The sequence below is a fragment of the Denticeps clupeoides genome, chromosome 2 (assembly GCF_900700375.1).
Source record: "Denticeps clupeoides chromosome 2, fDenClu1.1, whole genome shotgun sequence".
Taxonomy (NCBI): Eukaryota; Metazoa; Chordata; class Actinopteri; order Clupeiformes; family Denticipitidae; genus Denticeps; species Denticeps clupeoides.
This window is the reverse complement of record NC_041708.1, coordinates 6,040,704-6,066,421: the sequence shown is the minus strand read 5'-3', so window position 1 is coordinate 6,066,421 and position 25,718 is coordinate 6,040,704. Positions and strand designations below refer to the sequence as shown.

At 45.4% G+C, this 25,718-nt stretch overlaps 1 protein-coding gene across 7 annotated transcripts in view; it reads right to left on the bottom strand.

The window, feature by feature from the left end:
• Positions 1 to 4,565: 4,565 nt before the first annotated feature.
• The window catches only part of ccser2b (coiled-coil serine-rich protein 2b), a 44,707-nt gene continuing 23,554 nt past the window's right edge, over positions 4,566 to 25,718 (bottom strand). For 4 of the 7 annotated variants that reach the window (XM_028965601.1, XM_028965600.1, XM_028965602.1 and 1 more), the window contains 4 exons: positions 20,702 to 20,788; positions 17,789 to 17,875; positions 15,754 to 15,870; positions 4,566 to 8,943 (listed from right to left, as the gene is read on the bottom strand). In XM_028965601.1, the coding sequence (XP_028821434.1) occupies positions 8,305 to 8,943; positions 15,754 to 15,870; positions 17,789 to 17,875; positions 20,702 to 20,788 (930 nt within the window). In that variant the 3' untranslated portion in view covers positions 4,566 to 8,304. Of the gene's footprint in view, positions 8,944 to 11,625; positions 13,191 to 15,753; positions 15,871 to 17,788; positions 17,876 to 20,701; positions 20,789 to 25,718 lie in introns of all 7 variants that reach the window. The other 3 variants (XM_028965603.1, XR_003744207.1, XR_003744208.1) reach the window with 3 other exon arrangements.

Genomic DNA, 25,718 nt, shown 5'->3' with positions numbered 1-25,718 from the left:
TTTATTCATCGTAAGACATACTGTATCTAGGAGAAGAGAGAAAGTGAGAAAGTGACTGGCTGACCCCGGAGCTGTTTTTTAATAAGCAGCTCACCGCCATGTGTTTCCATGAAGTTTATTACATCACCGCTGTATTTCAGCAGGGTCAGAGGTCATATCAGTTTAATGCATATAAAAAGGTGCCCAGAAATGGAACGAAAAAAAGAGGTATAAAAATTATAATGAGATTCGAGATAAGTCATCTGCATTTTTATATTGTATAAGGAACATACTTGTTCTCGTAATGACCATTTCTTATTTGTTCTGCCGCATGGTTGGTTTGACACGTTAGATCCTGGCTGCCGCGTCCCCTGCTGCACTTCTGTTTTGACCCGACGTGTATTGTACAAATCAAAATCTTCATCAAGGCCGCCGCAAGCTGCTTTTGAGACCCTGAGCCCACTTTGGTCATTATACATCCAAATGTAGCCGTTAGTGAACATTGAGGAGCTATGATGCCCTGGTCAAGCTCAACATCTGCGCGATCAAATTCAGGACTGTAATTACATCTCCGCTCAATTAACAAAGTCAGGCCTCCCGAGCTTTGTTCAGTTGCTGCGGTCGAACTGGGTTTTAGTGATTCTGCAGCAGAAAGAACTTCAATGTGCAGGAGAAGATGAGAAGATCGATGAGAAGAGCATGAAAAAAATGTTTACTTTGCCCATGGAAGCTGTTTCATAAAACTCAAGACCATGTCAGACATGACCAAGGTCCAGAAGGTTTAAAAGTTTGGCTGTTTAAAAAGTGAAACGGGAACCAGGAAGCATCTTCGGTGAGTTCAGTGCTACTTTTCTACTGGTGGAGTGGAAACCAATCTTTTAAAAGATCCTCCACCGCCTGGTGGTTAGGGTTTGGCATTATGACCAAAAACATTGATGTCGTCTCATATCCCGATAACATCTACATCATAGATATCACAATGTCGGACACTCGTCTTTTTAATGAATGATTATTTGAAAAAGAATTTTGAGGCTGTGACGTTGTGAGTGTTGTTTTTGTCTGGTCTGGTGACTGTGGATGGGGACATCTTCTCTCTGGAAGATAACGCTGTTTCAGTGTAGGCTGTCACCAAGGTCATCGCTCTTGTTCGGTTTGGATTGATCTACTGTTGGACCCAAAAAAACAGCCAACCCAGCTTTATTGTCAGGTCCATGGAGTTGTGAACAGCAGGACTATAGGTGGCTCATAATTCCAGCAATTTCCAACCAAAAATATCTCCCAGGCCCAACCCTGTCTGTCTTTAGCTCTTCTGCCTCGTGGTCTCTAGTAAAACACAAGCCAACACTGATACTGGTTCAGTCCGACCAGGCTCTCTACTCGTGGGAGAGGAGGACCCATCAATGTCAGCAATAGGCACTCACAGGTGGACAAATAGACATGCAGCGTTTCTTCCCCAAGACTATACGACTGGATTACTGTAACTCACTTCTAGCTGGTCTACCTCTATGTACCATCCAACCTAATACAGAATGCAGCAGCACGACTGATTTCAACCTTCCCAAATTCTCCCACACCTCCCCTCTGCTACGTTCCCTCCACTGGCTCCCAGTAGCTGCACGCATCAGATTCAAAATACTGATGCTGGCCTACAAAGCCAAACATGGAGTAGCACCATCCTTACCATCTCTGAAGGTAAAAGGAAAAGGTTCATCTAGACTCTTCTCTAGACTCTGACCCCTCGGTGGTGGAATGAACTTCCCCTCAAGGTCAGAACAGCTCAGTCACTGATCACCTTCAAACGGCAGCTCAAGACCTTCCTCTTTAGAGAATATTTAGATTAACTTTAGATTAACCTTCTTATTGTCTGAATTATGTATAAAATTTACAACAGAGTGAATAAAAAGATTGTATTCATAGTTGGGGTCCTAGTGAACCAGAACTGATCACTTCATAGATGGTAACATGGAAGCACGTTGAAAGTCGCTCCGGATAAGCATTAATGTAACTGTAAAAGACAGCATGCTCTGGACTAATGGAGGATTTCACTGCTCCCCATTTAGCATGTCCTCTTCTACACTGCCTGCTTTGCTGACTTTGGTGTCGTTTGAAAGCTGGACCTTTCTAGACGTAAGCAGAGATTGATGTCGGAGGGCAACAGGCGGGGTTACTGCCACTGTACACCTCAAGTCAGCAAGAGCTAAGAAGGACAAAAGCGTCCATTCTACACACTTTACTGTCACTAAGAGTCTATACATTAACTGGAAAAAAATTAAGCTGAACATAGATGATAGTGACAAGTGTGTATTTCATTGCCACTGAACGATTAACGCTTGACACCACACCCCTTGTTGCCCCGCCCGCCTGGTGTTTACAGGACTTCCTGTCGCGAATTTGTGTCTGTGTCATTATCAAACATAGATCTATGTCTAGGTTTAGTCTTGCCCACTTGCCTCCTGGCCGAACACTGAACCCCTTCTCCCACCGTTTCTGGTCTGGAGACAGCACAGCCGTAAGATGTGGACGGAATTTAATAGACATTCCACATCGTGTTCGCTCACTTTGGAGCTTAAATGTCCATTTGGAGCTTAGTCCACTTGTTCCACATCTTAAAATATCCCTTGGCAAGCAGATAAAATTCTGAGGGAGGGCCGGGGTGGAGACCACGTCCAGGCTGCTGGTAAAAGGTACTGTAGTCTGGCAAGGCTGGAACATTAGGATTTCATTTATATTCGAGTTCAACTCTTTCACTTCGGCACCTTCATGACCCCTGACCTTCATTGACATTATTCCCTATTTTCCCATTTTAAGGCTGCGAGGATGAATGACTCCCCTCACTGTGCACTAAAGCACAATTTGTGCAGAATAATAATTGCTTGCTGATAATTGTAAGACTGGGACTGGGTAATCAAACATAATTATGGTTATAACAGTCCCTGCTCCTGACCTTTGACATTTCATTTGCTTTTTGGCTGGAGAAAAAAAAAAAGACATGAAGACAGAAGCCTGTAGTATAAGATGTTCGCTTTTATTTGACACATAACTTGAAACGTTCTTCTTCTTCTGTGGTCCTCTGCCTATCGGGTTAGGCTCCAGCTTGCAGGGCCACTTCCAGTGCGGCCGCTGGTGAGTAAAAGCCAAAAGAATTGCTTATGTGTTGCTATGTTTAAACCCAAGCGCTTTATAAATGTTTCTTAAAAAAATAATAAAAACATAAGATGATAAATATACTGTATATCCAACCTGTGAAGGTTTGCTGGGCTTGCCATAATCGTACATCAAATAGTACTCCATACTTCAAAACCCAGACGGATCTACCAACTCGCCTGCCTAATGTGTTTTAGTAGTTTCTCATGGTATTAATTCATTTATTTCCATCTACTTGGGAGATTAATTGAAGGCATCTCGTGTGAGATGAGAGCGTAACAATGTTTTAGCCTTCGCTTCACTGGCAATCAATGAAATTACTGAACGGGTTACCTCCTCCTCCAAAAAAGCGAATTTACCACGTCTGCCCGTTAAATCAACGCTGGCAGCAGGGATTGGCTGTGCGGTGTAGGTTGGCCTAGGGGGCACCAACATTTCACCAACAAAAGATTGCACCATAAATTGGCGTAGGTGATGGCAAAAGACATTTATTTTGTGTACGTTATTAATATATATCCCCAAACCAATGCTTATCGCAATCGTACAATTAGAAATGCTAATAAATGAAATTATGTTATATTCAGAGAAGTACATAAATTAAAGTCAGGACATTGCCTGGATGAATGTTCAAATATACGATTTTTTATGAATAGGATCCTTTTCAGTCGGCTATCAAAATAAGTGTCTTTAAGAGCTGCGGGTCAAATAAACCAGTGAAGGGTAGTTCACTTTCAAGGGCCATTCTCATTCAGAGGGAAAGGCATGACATGCTGTTGGTTAATGTGGAGATGTACGAGAGCATCTCAAGCAAAAAAAAAATTTAAGTCGTAAGGCTGTAATGAATTTAGCATACATGAAGGCTTAAAAATGAACTTTAGCTCAATAGTCTTTGATGACAGAAGACAATTATTTGTATAAAATGTATTAGTGCACATTTTATTAAAATATTACAAGTGTCTCTGCACCCTCTGGCATCGTATCAGCAGTTTTTCTTTAGGACACGTATCAGAAGGACACGTAACGTGACAGACGGGTACTGACTGCGTCGAAGGGTCCCGTCATTCTCCGGGCACAGATAGGCCATCGCTTCATTACCGCTGGCCGCTCCTCCTTTATCAGGATCTCGGGCCTGTGGCGGCAGTGGGGTTTGTGCGAGAGTCCACCCCTCCGCCTCGGACTCGTGCAGGTATTGGCTCTGGTCTCATTAAGTGCCGGTGTGCCCTGCGGAGTGGAGTGGTGAAGTGAGGAGCCAGCGACGGTGAGAGGGTCTCGCCTGCTGGGAGACCGTGTGCTGCAGGCCTGGGCGCTCATTCCACCCACCTCCAGCCGACCTGCGCAGTCTTGCTGCAAAACACACACACACACACACACACACACACACACACTCTCTCTCTCTTCTGAAATCAGACTGTGTATATGGTTTCAGAAGAAATCCAGACGCGTACCGCAGAGTTGTTTCTGTCTTTATTTCAGTTCTCAGACGCAACAAGGAGGGAAGGTACATGGGGTTCAGGAAACGAATCAAGCAAACCCAACAAATCCAACTTCAGCATATCCACACAGACAATTGTAAAGTGCATTTCTGATTGCGATGACCATTTATACACAGTTCAGTTCAGTAACAACCTTTAAATACTATATACACATATTCATATAAATAACGATGACAGTGTTCTTAATTGACTTCTGAATTGCTGTTATATTGCACAAATTATACAACAGTTATCGACAACAAAATCAAGTGCAGCAGGCTGGAGATGTGGACACGTCAAAAGCACATTAAGATTTTCAAAGGTGGAAAATATATATATATGCATAATGTATACAGTAATCACGACAAACGTGAAACATCCGACAGAAAGACACTTCGTGAGTCGAACCCGCCACAAACGGTAAACCAAAGGGGCGATCTGTGCCAACAAATTCAGACCACAACAAATATTGCCACTCATAATGAGCATTATTTCAGATGATACGACAATACAGTAAGTTTCCAGTTGATGTTTACACCCAAACCCATAAAAAGCCAATGTCAGTGGGATCTTTGGGCCACATTTTACCACTCAGTTTACGCTCTACATAAGGAGCTCTTCTCCTTTAGATCCCCAAAAATGTTATAATGATAAACACGACGAGATATATTAGGCTTCAACCATTGCAATAAAATGCTCAGTCCCATAAAAATAACTGTGTGAAATAAATATAAAAAAAATGTAAATCATGTCAAAGAGCAGCTATTTCTATGCCAGTTATATAAGCATCAGTGGCGGCGGCGCTGGCCACATGAGAGGGCGTGTTTATGTAAAAGCAGGTTTGGTTCTGCGCCATGGGGTACAGGAGCCGCCTCGGGCCGGTGGGGAGGACACACCTGTGAACCAGGATGAGGCCCGGGGACCCGATGTTGTTGTCAGCCCCCATCTGGAGCAGCGCCGCGCTGACGTGCCGGAGCTGCCATGGGATGGCGCATCGCCCGCAGTACAAAGACAGGGCACAGCTTTCATTTTCAAGCAAATTTATATTTGAAAAGGAAAAAAAAAGAAGCAGCAGCCCAGGCTCTCGACTCGTGGGAGAGGAGGACCCATAAATGTCAGCAATAGGCACTCACAGGTGGAGAAATAGACATGCAGCGTATCTTCCGCGAAACTCTATACGTCTTCAGCGGTTCTCCCCCGCCGCCAAGCGCTTCACTTTACACCGCCGCACAGTACATCAGGGACCAACAGTCTAACCACTAGTAAAATACATCCATTTTACATTCTGAACTCGCTCGCTCAATCTCACACACACACACAAACACACAGTGGCCTAAAACGTACCGTACCCACAAACAAATTCCGTTGTGTGCACTGTGGGCAGTGCTCGCACAAGGACAATCACAACCATTCAGTTTCACACTCATTCATACACGCATTATATATCTTGTGTGTGTGTGTGTATACACAACCACACACACATCTATATATAAACACACACACACAACTCACACACACAGTGGAACAATTAGACCCTTGGTCCCGCTTATTCAGTGTTCATCTGGCTACAAAAATATAATTAAAATATGAGTGCATTTAAATTAAAACACTGTGTTAAAATAATTGGAATAAATAAAAATAAATATATTTTGACCAAAAAAAACTAAATTGTTGTAAAAGGCCATGCACTGTGCTTACAGCTGAGACAGCAGAGATTAAACGTTAGAATTTTAGCTTGTATTTGTTAAGCGGTAAGGGCCCGAGTGGCACCGCAGGTCACTTCTGCCCGCTTAACAACACATCGGCCCTTTTTACTGTTTATTTTTAAAGCCTTGCCGGAGAGAGCCGCCAGGAACTAAAGACATCAAAGTGAGGCTGTGGGGAGAAGGACCAGAAGCACTCTTGATATCAAGCGCACTTAATTCTGGATTTGGGGACTTTACGGGTCTTCGTTTAATCTGCTTGCTTCAGGGAAGGTCAGGAGCTCCTCCACCTACCTGCAGCGGGGCTGTAGGTCAATGGCGTAATGAGCCCCTCTTCAGGCCCACCTATCTAACAAACCCGAACCGGGGGTCTCCCAAGTTGTACCGGGGCCCACTTCAGACCCAGTGGTCGCCAGTCTAATTAGCATAGCCTCTTAACTCGCCGAGAGGACTTTTCGTCTCTTCCCCTCGCGGCCACGGCAAGCGGAAAAACCACCACATCCCCGATTTGACGGCGCGACAGCCAGTTATTTCTAGAGACAATTTCACCGTGGGGTCAGAAATAAGAAAAGAAAAACAACAGCGATCAGGGGCGAACCTTCCAGATCGGTTCTCTTCATCCGCGTGGTGCTTGTTTATGTTAAAAGAGTAACGGCGTGCGTGGAAAACGTGAAAAAAAATAAAAAAAGTGTTGCCGTGATAAACAGCGCCCAAGGGCTCGCTACAGTCTACTGCAGATGCCATCGTTTAAGGCAGCGTTGTCTTGCCGTGAGGAAGGTCTTTAGTTGTTTTTTTTGTTGTTTTTGCATAGAAACAAGCTTGGTTGCTGTGTTCGCTGTTTACACTGGTATACATGCAAAAATCCTCTTTCTACTCAGGCAAAACAGAGATTTAAAAAAAAAAAAAAAAAACTGTATGCATCAGTTAGTGTTCCGGTTAGTACATATGATCGTTAGAACTGAGAATCTTGTGTACAGTTGGTCCTCGGTGACCTTATTAAGAGCAGAGTTATCAGGAAAAAGTGGCGAAGGCCAAAGGGTGAGGAGTCGCCTACTGGGCATGTCCCTCTGCTGCAAAGCTGCGTAACCATGCCAACCACCTTTTTGCAAGATAAAACCTACATTTTGACGACAACAAAGGGGCAAAAAGAGTCCAAGATCTCTGTATCAGGGGTAAACCGTTGTTAAGTTCTGTTTTTTTTTATTTTTACGTAGCCTCTCAGAAGATTCCGACTGAGCTCCAGCACCCCCGCTGTCATTAAGGAGGCAAGGGAAGCGGCCTCGGGCTCAAGTCCAGACCCCCTCTGCCCTCCACACAGAGCAACAAAAGGCAAAGAGAATGAGAATGAGGGGCTGGGAAACAAGAGGGTATGAAAACAGTCGCTCAAGATGGCGCTTAAGCCAGTCCTCAATCGTCTGCAGCGCCGGCGGAGAGGACAATCGGCGGACTCGGATGTGGGCATGGGCCATCAAACGACACATCCACATGTAAGGACAACAAAGGGGGAGAAAGAGAGGAAATGCAATAAAAGGCCACTACGCTCTTAACTACAGAAACAGGGGAAGACTCCACCGCCACTTTCGGCACTCTCCGTTTTACTAACCAGCTCCAGCAGTGGACAGGTGTCCTCAGGGAACTTCTTCTTTAACGGTTCTGGTTACGCGACTTTGTCGTGCCATCACAGCATCTTCATATTACGAGATGATGTGTGTTCGCTTGCCGTGATGGTGGGAAAAGGGTCTCTACCTCCTGAGAAATATCTGAACAGACCCAAAATAAAACGGGCAGCTTTAGATTCTGTCCTTGGGTTGTGGATCAGAACTATTCTGCACTGTCAGATTATGATGCGTCATATAAATAAACAGAACGGGGCTTAGGCTAAAGTACCGACCTTGCTGAAGGAGGAAATCTGGGGCCACGAGGGACCCCCTGGGCTTATGGGACGGGGGGTGGTGACGATGTGCTATTGTTTGGCCTTGCTCGGGGTCAGCGTATGGGTGCTGCAGTCAGTGGTTCTTTGGCTTTGGCAGGTATGAGTGACTGGGAGGGACCAGATTTCGGGGTTTGATGGACCCGTTCGCCAGCTGATGTCTGCGAGGCAAAGCAGAGCTTAATGGGACGGAGGTGTGGCCCTGGACAAAAGCAGAGGGGGCGGCACCAAAACAGGGCAGGCCACGTGACGGCGGGGGCAACTGCTTTGTCCTGGTCTGCATGGTTTGGGCCGCCCAGAGACCTATGCGAGAAGCTCCTCTTTCCCCAAACTTAGGACCAACGAGGCCGGAGGCAGGAGGAACATCCCGCTGCAGGTTGTAGGGCGAGGAGTTTGGTTCCTTTCTCAGCCCTGTAACCAGTGTCTGTTGGGACTTGTTGCCAGACCCTGCATCGGTGTCACCGATGTGGAGGTGGTTGAGTCGAAGTTTGAACTCATCTGGGCAGGAAAGGTGGACTTCAGAAGAGGTGTCTGTAGCGGGGGTCGCTGAAGCAGCATCAGAAGCGGTTGGTGCTGGGTGTTGAGCAGCCGGGTTTTGGCTGAACGGGGGCTTCGGTGGCCGGACGCCGGCACTAGTGCTGCCGACTGGTCTTGCTAGTCTTCCCTGGGTAAGGTTCTTGCTTTGCAAGGGTCTGGAAGGCTGTAGAATTTGAGGCTAAAGGGGATGGGAGGGAAAACAAAAAAGAGAAGGTTAGAGGTTGACAATGACATCACAGAAGAATCACCGTGGCCATGGAAATTTAAACAAGGGCTTTAAACAAGGAGAAGTCTCCATGACAGGGGGAAAAAAAGGCTTTTTTCTTGGAGAACTGTGCTCTACAGTGGGGCCGAGCAGCCAGATTCACCTCTGATTTGTGCCTCGCTCTGAAAGCTCTTTGTGTCGCCGGGGACCCGTTCGCTGGTGTTATTTACCAAAACAGGCCGCATCACAGGTGTTGAGAAGAAATGGCTTTTCCCTTTCCTTCCCTAAGGGTCGGATGAGAATTGCTTTCCAGGGTCGTGAGGTTTGAGATACTGCAGACACAATCAAAGCTTTCGAGGAAGCACCCCGTTTTGCGGCGCACCAACTGGTTGAAGACTACCAGGCTTTCAGCAGTGATGAGGGACTGACTTCTTACTGAACTTTTCCCGATGTGTATCCTGCATATTTATGTGATCGTGAATGTGGTTAAATCTCGGTGGTTATAAGACATCGATGTTCCAAATTCTTTGTGCAAATGCTGCGGCGGGCCCGAAGGGTTGAGGAACCAGGATCCAAGGGCAGAGGAGGACAACCTTTTGATGCGGTCAAAAAAAAAAAAAACATTTGCAAGCAGTAGTGACTGCAGGGAATATGCCATTCGGTTCTACGCGCGACTTTGTACTGTTTGCGCGAGAGAGAGAGAGAGAGAGAGAGAGAGTGTGTGTGTGTGTGTGTGTGTGTGTGTGTGTGTGTGTGTGTGTGTGTGTGTCTGCCGAACTGCTCTGAGCATCAACACACTGCAGTGGATCAAAAGGCTCAGAGGAGATCTGCCCACTTTTTTAGCGCCTCAGACGACTGTCATGCGCCAACGCTTGGAGAAGATACGCTGGTCCACAGCACCACCTACAGACCTCAGAGGTGCTCTACAACTTTTGCGCGACTCGCCACACGGTGAATTCTGCGGCACTTTCGTGGCGAGCCGCCATTGACTCTGTCGACACAGCTTAATCCCCCAATTTTACCCGATTCGAATGTTGGCCTTAAGCTATATTGTCATAAAAAAAACTTTCTCTCTTAAATCTGACACAGTGTGGAGATCAGAGCCGAGGAAGAGGAGGAGGGAAGGAGACAAAGACGATCTTCCCTGGGTGCCCATCGGGCAGGAGAGCACCGGCTCCCGAGACCAGACACCCACAGTTGTTTCGGCCGGCGAGAAGCGGGGGGGGGCGTCGGCTTCGTAAATTATTCATGACAACTCACGGGGGACTGAAGAACGGCGACTGACGAAAGGTGACATATCACTCTGGAGAGGCGAGAGGAGGGAGACTGAACGAGAGACGGCTACGCCGCGAGGGGCAGCAGGTGTTTCAAGGAGGGGCTCACCTTGCCGCTCTTTTCCCGTCGCGTTCCAACCGGCAACGTTACGGCCCCCTCGCCGCCGCGAGGATGGGCAGAAGGGCCGCAGCTTGGCCTCGTTCCACCGCCGCTCTTCAGCCCGCCAATGCTGCTCAGCCTCACGAGTTCATTTTAATTCACTCCGGGGACGGAAGCGACTCCCCGCTGCACATTTGAATAATGACGACGGATAACCGCCAGCGATTCTGACAAAGCACAGGGCACTTTAAATAATTGTCAGAAGAACAATACCGCGGTGGAGAAAACGATTCCACTCAGGCGTCGGACAGCGGTAAAGGGTTAAAAAACCTCTGGGAGAGGGATGGTGATGAGGTTTATTTCTTTATGAGTCTCTGGGTCTGTCGGGAGGGAAGCTGCGCCATCTGAAGACCGAAGCCGAGGGACGGGAGAGCCACCGGAGGACCAGAATCGATATCAGCCAATCGCTGACAGGTGTGCGAGCGCGCTCGTACCCACATGGGGGATCAGGCGCCTGCTCCATCCAATGCTAACGCGTTTGCGAAGTGACAGAGAACGGCCTCGCGGGACGAATCCACGGCGAAGCGAGGCACGCCTGGCAGCAGGTGACTGTCGCGAATGGTGTCACCCTCGTCGCGTGGTCCGCCAGGAATCAAGCGACCGACATTCCCAAACAGGCGCGGTCATATGACCAGTTGTGTTGTTTACTGGAAAGATTTGGGGTAACTTTTTTGCGGTACTTGTCCGGCATCTAGAAACATCTGGCCTTTTCAGGTAAATCGACTCTGCTCTGCGGGCCACGGCGGGGCGGTGTGTGTTGGTATTCTGACACAGTACAGTACAGCTGTCAAGATTTCGCTTTCTGACCCATCACACCTTACACTGTTTTGGATGAAATGAAAAAGAGAAGTGCAAGTAGGGAGTGAAAGGTAGAGAATGCTGTGAATAAGAGGAATGAGCAATGAGACAGAATGAGAACAGGGTGAAAAAAGGTCATATTCGGAGGAGGAATGGTAAAGGATGGAGAGAGGGCGGGACTAAAGGGATGATACCAAGGCCAAAAATAATAATAATAATAAGGGGAAGGAGTGCAGAGAACACTAGAAGGAAGAGTGTGAGGAGCCATGAAGCTGAACTGGCCATTCACTAGTAGGCAGCATGCCTGAAAGTCTGGGGGGGGGTGTTGGGATCAAGCAAAACAGAACGCTCAAACCAGGCTCCGGTGAAGGAGGGGAACATGGGATGAGAAAGACAGGAGAGTAATGTGAAGGTGTACTGTACCACGCCGTATCTTGGAAGTAATGCACTAGGTGCTCCACTCCTTGCCAGGGGGCAGATTTTGGGGAGAGGCAGAGGGAGAGAGAAGGAGAGAAAAGTGGTCAGATGTGGACAAAAGGAGGGAGGTTAGAGGGTAGAGGTCAAGACAGGGTTCTGGGCAAACACGGCACAACGGCAGACACCAAACAGCCCCACAGACCCATATTCCATTCACGTGGCCTGTCCAGCAGCAACAAGTCCTGCCACGTCAGGATTTAATGCTGTCGTACAAGCCCAGTTACACATAGGTGACAAATTCAAAGGGAAAAATTCATCTCCAAACAAGGGGGGGGATCACTTGGCAGAATGGTTACTAACATTGGCCTCGATTTTCATGATGCTATACAAGACTTAGCATATAGTGTACTATGGTCGACTTTTAGTTTCTTAAGGGACCCTGTAGGCCCCGTTTTAAAACTAACTTGCGATTTCTAGACAATATCACACACCACCTGCCACTACGTCACTTGCCCTCTCGTCCTCCTCCGTTTCCCTCTTGTACACGGGGCCAGTTGCAGCAATTACCAACGTGATTTCCAGACCGCACCCACTACCACCTCAGATAGATTATGAAGAATATTTATTTGAACATTAGTGAACGATCCCAAAACTACGCTTTCTACGGCACTGCAAAAAAAATCTCTCCCTTTGTCACCCATCTGTATGTGAAATGGAAAGAGGCTTTTTACACTGATTGTAGACACATCAACGGCAACAGCAGCACCATCGCCATGGCAATCATGCGGCACAGCAGATGACAGTGCAGTGTACTTGTAGCCTGGTTGACAAACTAGCCCAATCGTCTGCGTTTCTGGTATTGTGCACCTGACCAACACTTAACCCACAGGTGTTCCAGGGCATTCCAACATGGAATCTTGTATAAATGGATGAAATTATTTTACGAGTTGAAATCTAAATGTGGTTTAGGTCTTTGGCCAAAGAAGTCTGACCAATTTCTCCTTCGGTATTAGAGGGTTTAAAAGATTCCCCTCGTGGTTTCATATGGCTCTTCTCTCACTGTAACCCCACCCATTTGGCACTGCTCTCCACACGGGGACTTGCAGCAGGGGGCGGGGCCAGCAGAAGCAAGCAGAAAGTATAGGAATGAGTTACCGGCCACCCCCGTCCTCCGTCTGGTGTGTGGTGACAACACCCACGACAACATGCATTACACACTGTACAAAACGCACAAGCACTGGGTTTCCGGTACGAGTCACCTGAGCAGATGACACCCTAGGGAAAATGGGAAGGACTGACACACACACACACACAAACACACACAAACACACACAGACAGACAAAACTACAGACACACAAGCTAAGCTGTGGCAGTGTGATGCTCTGAGACTCTGCAAGGACACTGAGGTGGCAGGCAGCAGGCTGGGCAGCCACGGGGTTCGTTCCAAGGGGGAGGGGCCTGAATGGGGGCCGACTGACTCACTCTGTCTGTGGTGGAGGGGCATGCATGCCCGTCGCGAGGGCCGCTGCGGGCGCTGCCAGCGAGAGAAGATAGAGGGAGCTGGCATGCCCTGTACAGGGAGAGACAAACAGAGCAAGCTAACGGAGGTGTATACACACACACACACACACACACACACACACCAATACCCTTCAGCTTTTTATAGATGTATGGCTAGCGAGTGTGTGGGGCAAAGTACAGTTCCCTCCATCTGAAGCAATGTGGCACGATGGCACCCTGACGGTCGTGCCCGTCGGCTACACCACCACCGCTACCGCCACTCCCCTGAGGGACACCAAATACACTCCGCTGGGGGCACAACCGTCGGGTCCTTATCTGAAACGCTCCCGAATTCCCAGCCGTGGCCCACTCGCCACTTTTGTCTTTTTTTTACCCCGCTTTCTTCCCACTTTGGCTCAGATCATCCACGTGTGAAATGCTTCCTTTTGCCTCTCGCACTTTTTCTTTCGGGGATTTGGGGAGGTTCTTTTTAAATCTGCCGACAGTTTCGAAGAGACCCGTCCTGCCGCGCCCAGAGTGGAGACAGAGGCTCCGTCCTGGTAAACACTAACACCGCATTAGAGCTGAGAGAAAAGCGAACGCAATACCTGCTTTCAGCTCAGCTCAGGAGGGACGCCACAAACACACACATCTATACGCGCTCCCGTCAGCATGAAAGAGCGAATGGGGGGAGGAAAAAAAAGCGGCTCGATACAGACTAAGACTCAGGCAGCAATTGTCTTGAGCCTTTAAGAATACTGGGGCTGTGTGTATTTTTCTTCCCTTATCTCAGCAACAGATGCACAGCATTGAAAGGGGAGACCCAATGAAAATGTCAGAGCGCCACGGATGGCCTCTGATCTGTTAAATACCTGCTCTGTGTGTGTGTGTGTGTGTCTGTGTATGGTCCTGATCACAAAAATTAACACAAATTCAGTCAATCGGTGCAAACTATGTGTTTTTTTTTCTCGAATCACCGCAACTTTTTTGCTATTTTGACCTACTGCTGCATGTCCTACATTTTGCATCACTCAAACGAACATGCAGACATGTGCAACAGGTCATTCTGCTCATTTAGCCAGCAGTTTCCAACTGTTCTGCGTGAAAGCAGGGATAAACTAAAGCCAGAAATATACTTGCTGTGAGCCGCGTATGCGTATCTGTAAACGGTTGCATTTGGGCTAATATACTTGCATCGTTACTGTACCAGTAATCTGTGCAGTAATCTGTAGTGTGTACTCCTTACCACTAGGGGGCAGTGGTTTTGCATCCGTATATGTACCATTAATTTCTGAACGTATATACGTTATGCCGCATGCGACGTCTGACGCCAATGTCACTCTCGCACTTCCCGTTACACTTCCCATTTTGTGCCGCATGCAGCGTAGCGGTGGAACACAAATGAAAATAGTCAATTGAAAAACTGAAAAAACATCTGTGACCATCTGAGGCAAATCACCCTGATGGAGTCTCGCTTGTTTTCAGCTGTTTTACAGAAACCTTCCTGAGAAAAAACACGGCCACTTTTATTTTTATATAAAAACAGCAATACTGCATTGTGTTTGCAAGGTAAGTAGTATGAGTGAGTTTGATATGTGTGTGCTAAAGCTCCCACATCCCGTGTTAGTGTAGCCCACCTGTGGGCAGCTTTTAAAACCTTGTTCAGATGGGGTAAGGAGGTTGATGTAAATCTAAATCCAGAGGCATCTCTCTCCCTCTCTCTCGCTCACCCCTCTCGTTCTACATTACCACGCAGCACAAGGTGAGTAAATCCAATCACACACATGGCCTGTGTGTGTGTGTGTGTGTGTGTGTGTGTCTACGAAAGGCATCCTTTCGTCGTGGTTTCGTGAAATTCATCATCCCCACACCTCCCAGTCCCGTTATTACAAAGCGTATTTCAACCATTCGTGTCTTGTTAAAATGGAATCAGGTCCAAAATAAATGTCTGTCAGTCCATCACATAGATGAAGCCGCAGACGGCAGAGAGGTGCCAGGGCGCTTCGGCAATAACGGCCAAAAACCAGATTCGTTCTTTCTCACAGAAAACAGCGCCGACAAGTTGTCAGCATGGCAACGTCCAGACAAGCAGGAATAGACGATTTGGTGTTTTGACAGAATGTGCTCCTCCCTTGCGTGTCACATGAGAGCCGATCAAGGAGCTTTTCTGTCTCTTCTGTGGACAAGTTAAAGCTTTTGAAAACTCATGAGATGGTAAAAGAGAGAAAACACTCATGAGATGAGAAAAGGAGACAGAAAAAAGGCGAGAGGGTGAGACCAGTGTATTTGAAGACGCAATGGAAAGAGCCATTCTGCTGTTTTCACCCCTTTTACACAGTATTATACAGTTTAAAATATAATATAGCCAACACTCCCCACTCACTACATCTGAGAAAATGTGTGGGAAAAGAGTGGAAACACAAGTCAGGAAGAGAAAGTGAGGTGACAGGGCCATATGAGTCAGACAGAGGAGAGTAGAAAAGGGATAGAAGAAAATAGTGAGATAAACAGAGTGAATGAACGAGAGAAAGTGACAGTGGATACAGCTTCACCTCCCAGAGAGCAGATTTATCTTTAGTTTTTCTGTTGTTGGTTTTAAATGTATTTCTGTTGGTTTACTGTACTGAACTCACCGCAGGGCCTCCCCAGGGCGTCTGTGTGGTCTTGTCGTGGAGCGCCAGTCCTTCCTCGCAGCTCCTCACTGCCACCCCCTGCTGGCAGCGGCACCCTCCATTGTCGCCGGGAACAGCCTGATGGCAGATAAACACAGTTTCTTCACACGAGCCGAGGGTACCACCGCCTTCTGTTTTTTCTTTTAAACAAATGACCTTTCTCCCACTCACGTCTCACAAACAATTAGTCAGGGAGCAATTAAGAGTCAGTAATGGTCCAAATGAGAGATAAACGAGGGACCTTCCACATCCCTTCAGAGTAAACAGACAATTAGTGTTGAGTGAGGATATAATCCTCAACATACCACACACACTCACACATACACACACAGGCCCTACTGGTCATTCAGTAGGTGTGAGAACTACGCTTTTTAGAAACCAAAAAAAAACCCTAACCCAAAAAATATTTCCCTACTAAACTCTGAAATGTAGAAAGGAATACTGACACAGTGCGGTTTGAGTGTGTGTAAATATTTAATAGCGCAAGTGCATATCTTCCAAACACCCTGTGTTCAAAGTGATGAAAAGCAAATGAAAACCGCCCACAAATCCAACATATTCCCAAGGTATTTTCCACAGATCTCAAAGGCCAAACTCACACACAACAAAATAAGAGTGTGGTTCATTGGTTCAGGGACCTAGTTGCCACTTGATCACTGTGGGACACCTCGGTTCTTCTCAATAACTCCTGCCACCTTCCATTAGCAGCTCCATGGCCTTGGGTAGAATAGAGACAGACACAAGAGGAACTCTCCACCAATCAAACGTCCACTACCAATTCACTTCCCAGGTATCTGAGTGTAATAAACAGGGTTACCACTCAGACCGAAAAACAGTCCATAAATATCCTTAACTTTTCCATGACTTTCCATGGAAAATTCCCTGGTCAAAAATAGAAATGTTCAACGTAGCATTTTTGGTAGAAAGTGCATTTAAATGGGCTATAGAATATAGACAGCTTGGCGTGTTGGAACATACCAAAGTCTCCAGTCCATCTCTGACATCCTCTACATGCATCTTTTTTTATCACTTTGGGTGAGCCAGTCCTTAAATATTTTGAAATTTACACTTGCCTGGCATGTTTGGTAACAGTTAGCAAGTGCAAGGAGATATGTCGACTTCGCTCTAGAATGTTGGACATTTTTATAGCGAGTGAGGTTTTGAGCAAAACAAAAACACTCAATGGGAACAAAAACACGTAAATACACATCAGGTTTGGGCTAAGGCACTACATGCTATTAACACATTTCCCTGATAATTTCCTGTATTTGCACTCGAATGATCAAATTCCCTGACTTTATTTTCGTATTTTCACATGGAGCTCCGCAGTAAGCCCCACTGTCCTGTCATGGAGCTCCACAATGGGCCTCATCTAACCAGCCATCTCACTGAGGTCTTGCAGCTGTCTTGTACTGCTGCGCACTATGAAGAAACTGGGGGTAACTACCCAGCATGCCATCTGCTGTTGACTGAAACAAAAAACAGAGATGACAGTATTTGTGTGTGCAAATGTACAATGTGTGCAAATTGGATTACGAAAAAGGCTGCAGGGTCAAACTGTGTTTTCCGCCACGTCCCCAGAGTGTGGCTCTCTTTTAGTGTCGGGGGCAGAGGAACTGTCACATCAATCACACGGATCAAGGCCCACCTCTCGATGATGTTGCCTTCTGCCATGTAGACACAATTTCTAGTCACTTCCAGCTATGTAAGACCTGATGGCTTCAGACACATTCACACAGGGGAAAGTGAACCGTAATGGAACCTCAACATACATAACTAATGATTGCACAGTGTATTGCAAAACTCACTTTCAATATAAAAAAAATATTTTGAAAATAATGTTGCATGTGTTATATACTATGAATTTAGGGAGCAGATATTGTAGCTTCGCGTACATAACACCTTTTGACATCGATTAATTGTGGAGTCTGTAGTATTGTTAACGGTGTGGAGAGGAATGTTTGGTTTTAGTGTGTAAGTGTGTACACACACTTACCATTTGCTGTTGGAGCTGACTGATGAGCTGGTCTTTGTTCCTCAGCTCCTCTCTCAGTTTCTGGACCTCCTTCAGCAGCACCTGCACCTGAAGGGAAGTAAAACACTGGGACTACTGGTGATGGCTAGCGTTCGGCATGCAGACATTGCCTCTGGGATATGGGTGGACCTGGATCCGCGTCCGACCGAGGACGCCCAGCCCATGAACTTTTAATCAGCTGCTGCCGAGCAGGTCCAGCCAGCCCGAGGCCACAGAGACAGCCTGCATTTTGATAGCCTGAGCTTCACTCCCTAGCTCAGTCTAAAATAGAGGCATGAACGGAATACCCAGTCTTCTCTACCCCAGCTTCAGTACTTTTATCTGTCACTGCTGGCTAGGGGCATGGTGCCCCTCAAACCATCCTTTGCTGGCACAATGTATGACCTGGGCAAAGGCATCCATTAAACATTGGACTGTCCCGGCTGACTATATCTGCTGCCCCATGCAAGCAAAAAGCCCTCAATCCTTCAGAAAAGAAGAAAGGTCTGGCATGCTGTACAACTTATTTTAGAACACAGGTACAAAAAAAAAAAAAACGTTTCTAAATAATACATCAAGGCAATTTTCAAAGAGATACTGCACAGAATATTGTGTGTGTGTGTGTGTATCTATGAAGTTGACAAGAATACATATTTCATATTATTTATATTACTGCACAACAATTACACATGAGCATGCATGACAATACAGTGGGGCAAAAAAAGTTTTTGGCAGCCACCGATTGTGCAAGATGTCGCACTTAAAAGGATGGGAGAGAAAGAGAAAAGAAAAAGTAAAACGATTCAGGAAATCTCATTCTTTAGAAATCATACAATGTACAGGGAGTGCAGAATAATTTTATTATTGAACAACAACCATGTTCTCAATGGACCCAAAAAACTCATTAATATCAAAGCTGAATGTTTTTGGAAGTAGTTTTTAGTTTGTTTTTAACTATTTTAGGGGGATATCTGTGTGTGCAGGTGACTATTACTGTGCATAAATATTAGGCAACTTAACAAAAAACAAATATATGCCCATTTCAATTATTTAATTTTACCAGTGATACCAATATAACATCTCCACATTCACAAATATACATTTCTGACATTCAAAAACAAATGAGCGACCAATATAGCCACCTTTCTTTGCAAGGACACTCAAAAGCCTGCCATCCATGGATTCTGTCAGTGTTCCCAATCAACATTGTGTGCAGCAGCAACCACAGCCTCCCAGACACTGTTCAGAGAGGTGTACTGTTTTCCCTCCTTGTAAATCTCACATTTGATTATGGACCACAGGTTCTCAATGGGGTTCAGATCAGGTGAACAAGGAGTTTTTCTTCTTTTATACTCTTTCTTTCCAGCCACGCTGTGGAGTACTTGGACGCGTGTGATGGAGCATTGTCCTGCATGAAAATTATGTTTTTCTTGAAGGATGCAGACTTCTTCCTCTACCACTGCTTGAAGAAGGTGTCTTCCAGAAACTGGCAGTAGGACTGGGAGTTGAGCTTGACTCCATCATCATCAAGCCCCACAAGCTCATCTTTGATGATACCAGCCCAAACCAGTACTCCACCTCCACCTTGCTGGCGTTTGAGTCGGACTGGAGCTCTCTGCCCTTTACCAATCCAGCCACGGGCCCATCCATCTGGCCCATCAAGACTCACTCTCATTTCATCAGTCCATAAAACCTTAGAAAAATCAGTCTTGAGATATTTCTTGACCCAGTCTTGAAGTTTCAGCTGTGTCTTGTTCAGTGGTGGTCGTCTTTCAGCCTTTCTTACCTTGGCCATGTCTCTTGAGTATTGCACACCTTGTGCTTTTGGGCACTCCAGTGATGTTGCAGCTCTGAAATATGGCCAAACTGGTGGCAAGTGGCATCTTGGCAGCTGCACGCTTGACTTTTCTCAGTTCATGGGCAGTTATTTTGCGCCCCTGTTGACTATTTTGAATGAAACGCTTGATTGTTCGATGATCACGCTTCAGAAGCTTTGCAATTTTAAGAGTGCTGCATCCCTCTGCAAGATATCTCACAATTTTTTACTTTTCTGAGCCTGTCAAGTCATTCTTTTGACCCATTTTGCCAAAGGAAAGGAAGTTGCCTAATAATTATGCACACCTGATATAGGGTGTTGATGTCATTAGACCACACCCTTTCTCATTACAGAGATGCACATCACCTAATATGCTTAATTGGTAGTAGGCTTTCAAGCCTATACAGCTTGGAGTAAGACAACATGCATGAAGAGGATGATGTGGACAAAATACTCATTTGCCTAATAATTCTGCACTCCCTGTATTTGTATAATGATGCAGAAAATACTTCACTACTTTGTAATGTAACCTTGGTTGGCAATGACAGATTTATTTATTTTTTTTTTTAAGGTTTGAGGATCTCATGGTACATGGTCATACTTTCTGTACCCTTTGCAGAAAAGCAGCCCCTAAAGCGTAATGTTTACACCCCCATGCTTCACACTCCAAACATGAGTTCTATTTTGGCCACATGACATTCTTGCAATCCTTCTTTGGATCATCTAGATGGTCTCTGGCAAACTTTAGAGGGGCCTGGACATGTGCTGTTTTAGGCAGGGGGTTGTAGCGCTTCAGGATTTTAATCCATGACGATGTAGTGTGTTACCAATAGTGACCTTTGTTACTGTTGTTCCAGCTCTCTTCATGTCATTGACCATACATACAAAATCATACAATGTGATTTCCTGGATTTTTTTCTTTTACATTTTTTCTACCATCATGTGCAAAGTCGGCAGATGCCAAACACTTTTTGTGTGTGTGTGTGTGTGTGTGTGTGTGTGTGTGTGTGTGTGTGTGTGTGTGAAATATAAAGGATCTCAGTTAGTTCATTAGAATGAATTTGGTTTCCTGCACTAACCTGTTGATCACAGTTCACATCATCTGAAGAGTCCGGACTGCAGGCATCAGAAGACGAAGTGTCATCGACGCTGCAGACATCCTGAACCTACAAAGACACACAAAAAAGATCACACATAACACATCTCCACCTCAAAGCGTTCCAAGTGACGCATGGCCCACTGACTGCATTTTTCAGCATGCAATTAAATCACAAGCGGGTAGTAATGAAAGCAAATCCATTCTGGGCACCTTGTTTATGGCACAGTAACGCACAGAGAGAAGAAAAGGGAATTAAGGGGCTCTGTGCTTGGCCGTGGGCACCTGGCTTAATTATTCCATCCAGTGAGCGTTAAGAATGTGTTAACCAGTAAGTATGTTCCGCCCCGTAATGAAGCCATTTCTCAGCTCTGGCGAGTGTGTTTCTTTTTCTGTTTTCTGCACCTGGATGCAGTAGAAGTCAAAGGTTCACAGCAGCAGATATCAACGCCTCTATTCAAGAAATATATTATAATAGGTGGTTAATTCAGTTGAATAGTGTTATTTTAAAGTGTCCTTTTCCTATTCTATACATGTGATGAAAGGTGAAAACAAGTACAATTTGCTTGTTGTCTGTAAAGTTTCCCATACCTATTTACTCATGGTAATCCTGAGAATGCCTTTCACCTTACATTAGCAAACAAAGCCGACGCTTACCGTGTTGCACAGTGCCTAGCACCCCTTTTCATGCTGCTCTATGTTCATAGTGTGAAAGAAAAGGAAATGCCAGCCTTATATATGTATATGTATAGGAAAAGAAAAATCTATAGCACCAATAACCACATCAGTGTATATATTCACCACTGTGCACTTCACCATCACCTATCACTACAACAACAACAACAGAAAAAATGCCACAGGAGCATTTGGAAAGCTCTGCCAAGAAACTGTCAGCTGAAATAAACAGAGCGTGCAGGAAAACATTGAAGACAATGCTTAAGCGCCGAGACAGGTTTTTCATAAAGTGCACAATACTGTAAATAAATATATTAAATCTGCTAAATTGCCTTTCTGAGCTCCAGTGAAATATGAGTCTGGAAGGCTGTGGTAACAGATACAGCAGAAGCTGGTGGAGAAAGAGGGAAACCGTGGCTTCCCGCTAACATCCAGCCGCTTAGTCGTGATGAGACTTGACACCTGTGGCATTTGTGGCTCGGCTGCTGGGAGTTGTGGGGAGCATCAAGCAGCTCCGAAGGGGTGGTGGGGGAGGTCTTCTTCCTCACCTGATCCTGCCAACGTTCCAATCCTTTCATTCCATCATCCCTGCCTACAACAGAAAACTCGCGTCCATCCGCGCCACCCTCCCTCGCCCTGTCTGTCAGTGAATCTTAAAGCGGAGATCCATGAGATGATATCCTCCTTAACCCCCACAGCAGGGCTGAGATCTAATGGGTGAATTTCAGCTATAAGAGGCCAACAACACAGAGCTGGGTTTAAGCGGCCTTTATATTTGTGATGATGGGGGAGAAATGGTATTCTCCCACTAGCCCGCTTTGTCCGCACCACACTCTGCTCGCTATAAACTTTTTATTTCAGCCAACACATATCAAACTGTGCTCCATGCCTTGAATCCTAATAAACGATCTACAACACACCACCACCCTGTACGTCATCTGGAGCCTATAGAATACAGAGTTAAACATACATTACTTGGGTCAAGGGGAAGGGAAGATGGTCTAAATTGTAAGGTTACTCACATGCATACCCAATAACTTCCTACAGGGGTTGCCGTGTATCAGTGCTGCTTTCCTGAGCTATCAGAAATATCTCAATCGGAATTTTTGGATAAGTTGCAATGTAGAAATACGGCACATGGAAAGGCATCAGTAGTTACTGAGACGGTCATTTGTACATTAAAGTTACATTAGTGAACTCAATTGCTGGACGTCCCTTCGTGGTTATCTTCTTAAAACAAATTGTTTAAATGACTTTAGCAACTGACATTTCCCCCAAATGGCTACTCGATCGTAAGTAGGTTCATACAACCAGAACGTGAAGGCGGCGTAGACCCGAACCGACTGTAGTATGAGATACTATGGTCGAGCGCTTTGGTCGAGGAAAAGCCCCATCTGGGCCTGTTGCTGTACATGACTCGCTGGAATGCAGAAACTCATTACCGAACATTTGAAGGCAACTGAAAACAAAACAGCAGGTGAGCCAGCACTTTAATATATATATATATATACACACACACACACACATATATATATATAAAATAAATAAAGCCCCTGTAAATAAAAAAAAAAAAATTCCCTCCACACCCACATCCACCAGACCGAAGCCTCCTTCCTCTGCAGGAGACAAATCAGCCCTGTGTGTCACATATTAAGAGAGAACAGAGAGAAAACCTTCAGCTCCGATCATTAATATCGACATCCTCCCAGGAAGAGGATAATGGCTGCCGTGATGCTTTGTGAGTCTTGTGCAAAAATTACCTTCCTGACACAATCCATCCGTTGGAAGAAAAAGAAGCCAGAGGCGCATGTAGGAGAATTTTGAGCTGACGTTTAAATGAGTCTTAAATAACTACAGTGAAAATGTAACAACATCTGAAAGGTTGTGAAGCGCTGGTGTCAATGGGCACTATGGTCACTAAGCACACTGCTATGCACTAAGTGTGGGCCTAAGGTCAAGGGCGTCCTCAGGTATAAATAAATGAACTGAAAAAACAAGAAAGAACTTATGTTTGCGCATGAGAAAGATGAGAGTTGCCAATAATCAGGCTCCTCCCATTTTAAACTGTTTATAAAAACCTTATTAAAGATGATGTTCTGGGTGACAGAGAAACCAAAAGTGTAGTTAATTTCTCTTCAAGATTTCTTTCTTTTTTCTTTGTAAAGCCTTACACTAGTAATTCTCCATGCATAGTACCTGTTCAAAAATAGTTGGAAAAATAGTACATCATGCATCTTCAATAATAAAAAGATGTTCAGCAAAGTAGAAACCCAACCAGGGGCAAATGTGCATTTCTTTTTCTTAAAATCGCAATGATTAAAATGTGTGAACATTCTATCAGCTATTTTCAGGCAAATATTATGAAAATCTGACAAAATGCATACACTGCAAACAATGTCTGTACTTCAAAAACTCAAAGCTGCCACTCAGACATGTTGGAAGTCTGACTAGATTAGACCCGTCGCCTTCAGTTTTTCTTCCTTTGTATATCTTTGTTGCCTTTACCAGCGCCGCTTCAGCTCTGTTCACGTCATGAAATGCGGAATAATGACTGACATATTTAGGTCTCCTTAGAGCTCTTTGTCTTTAGTCCACCGTCACAACATTGTGCTGCAAGGTGGCCTAAAGTAGACGTCCAACCCTCCAAACATACTTCCAGATTCTGTTTAATATTGGCCTATGAAACATTCTACCCTATTTACCTCACAAAAACTGTGGACACTGACATTTGATGTGCCTCAAATAACGGAAAATAACAATAACGGAAAATAGTAACCAGTTTGGGGAAAATTAACGAATGGTTGAAAAACCAGGAAAGCTTAACAGTTTGCCAGTGGTGTATTTTGGTTTGACTTGCTGGATTTTTTTTCTCATTTGCACCCCAGGGGAATGACACAAGCAGATTTCCCTCTTATTGCATCATAGCTCATAGCGTTACGTTTCTTTTTTTTTTTTGTAAAAGCTGACATGCGGCAGATGTGACATGGAATGGTCTCACACATAACGCGGTCAAGACTGAAACCCCATGATCTTATAAGAATGACATTGTTGCGTAGTGTTGCATGGTGTACAGCAGCCTTTTCTCACCTGGAATTGTCCATATTTCATTTATGTGGATGAAAAAGTTGACTAACACATTTTTAAGGTACAAGTTTCAAGTTTATTGGTAATGAAAAAAATAACCCTATTTCCAACTAGGCAGGTTGATTGGTTGAGAAGTATTTCAGCAAATGGAAATTAAAATGATTCACAATACAGAACTTTGCTGGCGCTGACGGGTGGGCAGTTGATCTGGACCTAGTAATAGTACTGATTCTGGCCTTACTGATTCTTTAACTAGCCTTCAACTGGACAGTAATAATATCATATGAAACATCTAAACTTTTGTTATTTTGAGTATGTCAAATCTAAAAGCAGAGAAGACTGACGTTCCAAACATGACAGCTTGTTAGAGTTAGTTTTTTTTAGGTCTTGTTGCACAGCGTAACCTTTTGTGGTGGCACCGCGCATTCAGTTTATCAGGTCACTGCACCAAAGGCGGGTTTAACACATCGTTCCCTGAAATTTCCCCAGGGGTGTTTCATAGTATAGGCTTATGCTTCAGACCTTTTGGCTCACTGGGAAAGTCACACACCACGAATCCTTTATCGGTCGTGTGCTCGTCCACAACTGCACCCATCTGTGTGGCTGTGACGTTGAGGCGAGAGTACAGCCAGCAGTCGCAGTTGGAGCAGATCAATCCCTGTGCGATTGACAGCGATAATAAGGGCTACGCCTTCAGTCAAGACTTTCTTAAGAGCTGATTCCCTGCTGCTGGGTAGACGGTCTCGAAGAAACCTGCAATTACTGAGTCGGCGCAGCCGACGCGGGAGCAGAGAATGGCAGGTCGATATCAAACACGGAGAAACTGCGGCACATTAAACGAGCCGCACAAAGACGCGTCGAAGGCAGAAGAGCTCTCGGGCTGCCCGTCATCCACGAGAGCGCACGCGACGCAAAAAAACCCCCCACATAACCTGAGCCGGTCACTTCTTACGAGAGCTGTGGAAAATAATCGCTTCTAAGACGCACTGCGATGCAAATTGTGTGCTATTATGACTCAATGCAGAAAACGCAAAAATTTCGTTTAATGCATAACCCTGCGTGAACTATTCTCAAGGTAAACATACCAGATACTGAGATCTGTTACGGTTTCGCAAACGCAGTAGAATGTCAGGCAAAACACAAAACCTGACTGCAAGATTTGATCTATTTATATATTTATTTGATCCTTTTTAATCATATGATGTACTTAACTCGTTCATGAAATTACATTTCTGAGGGGT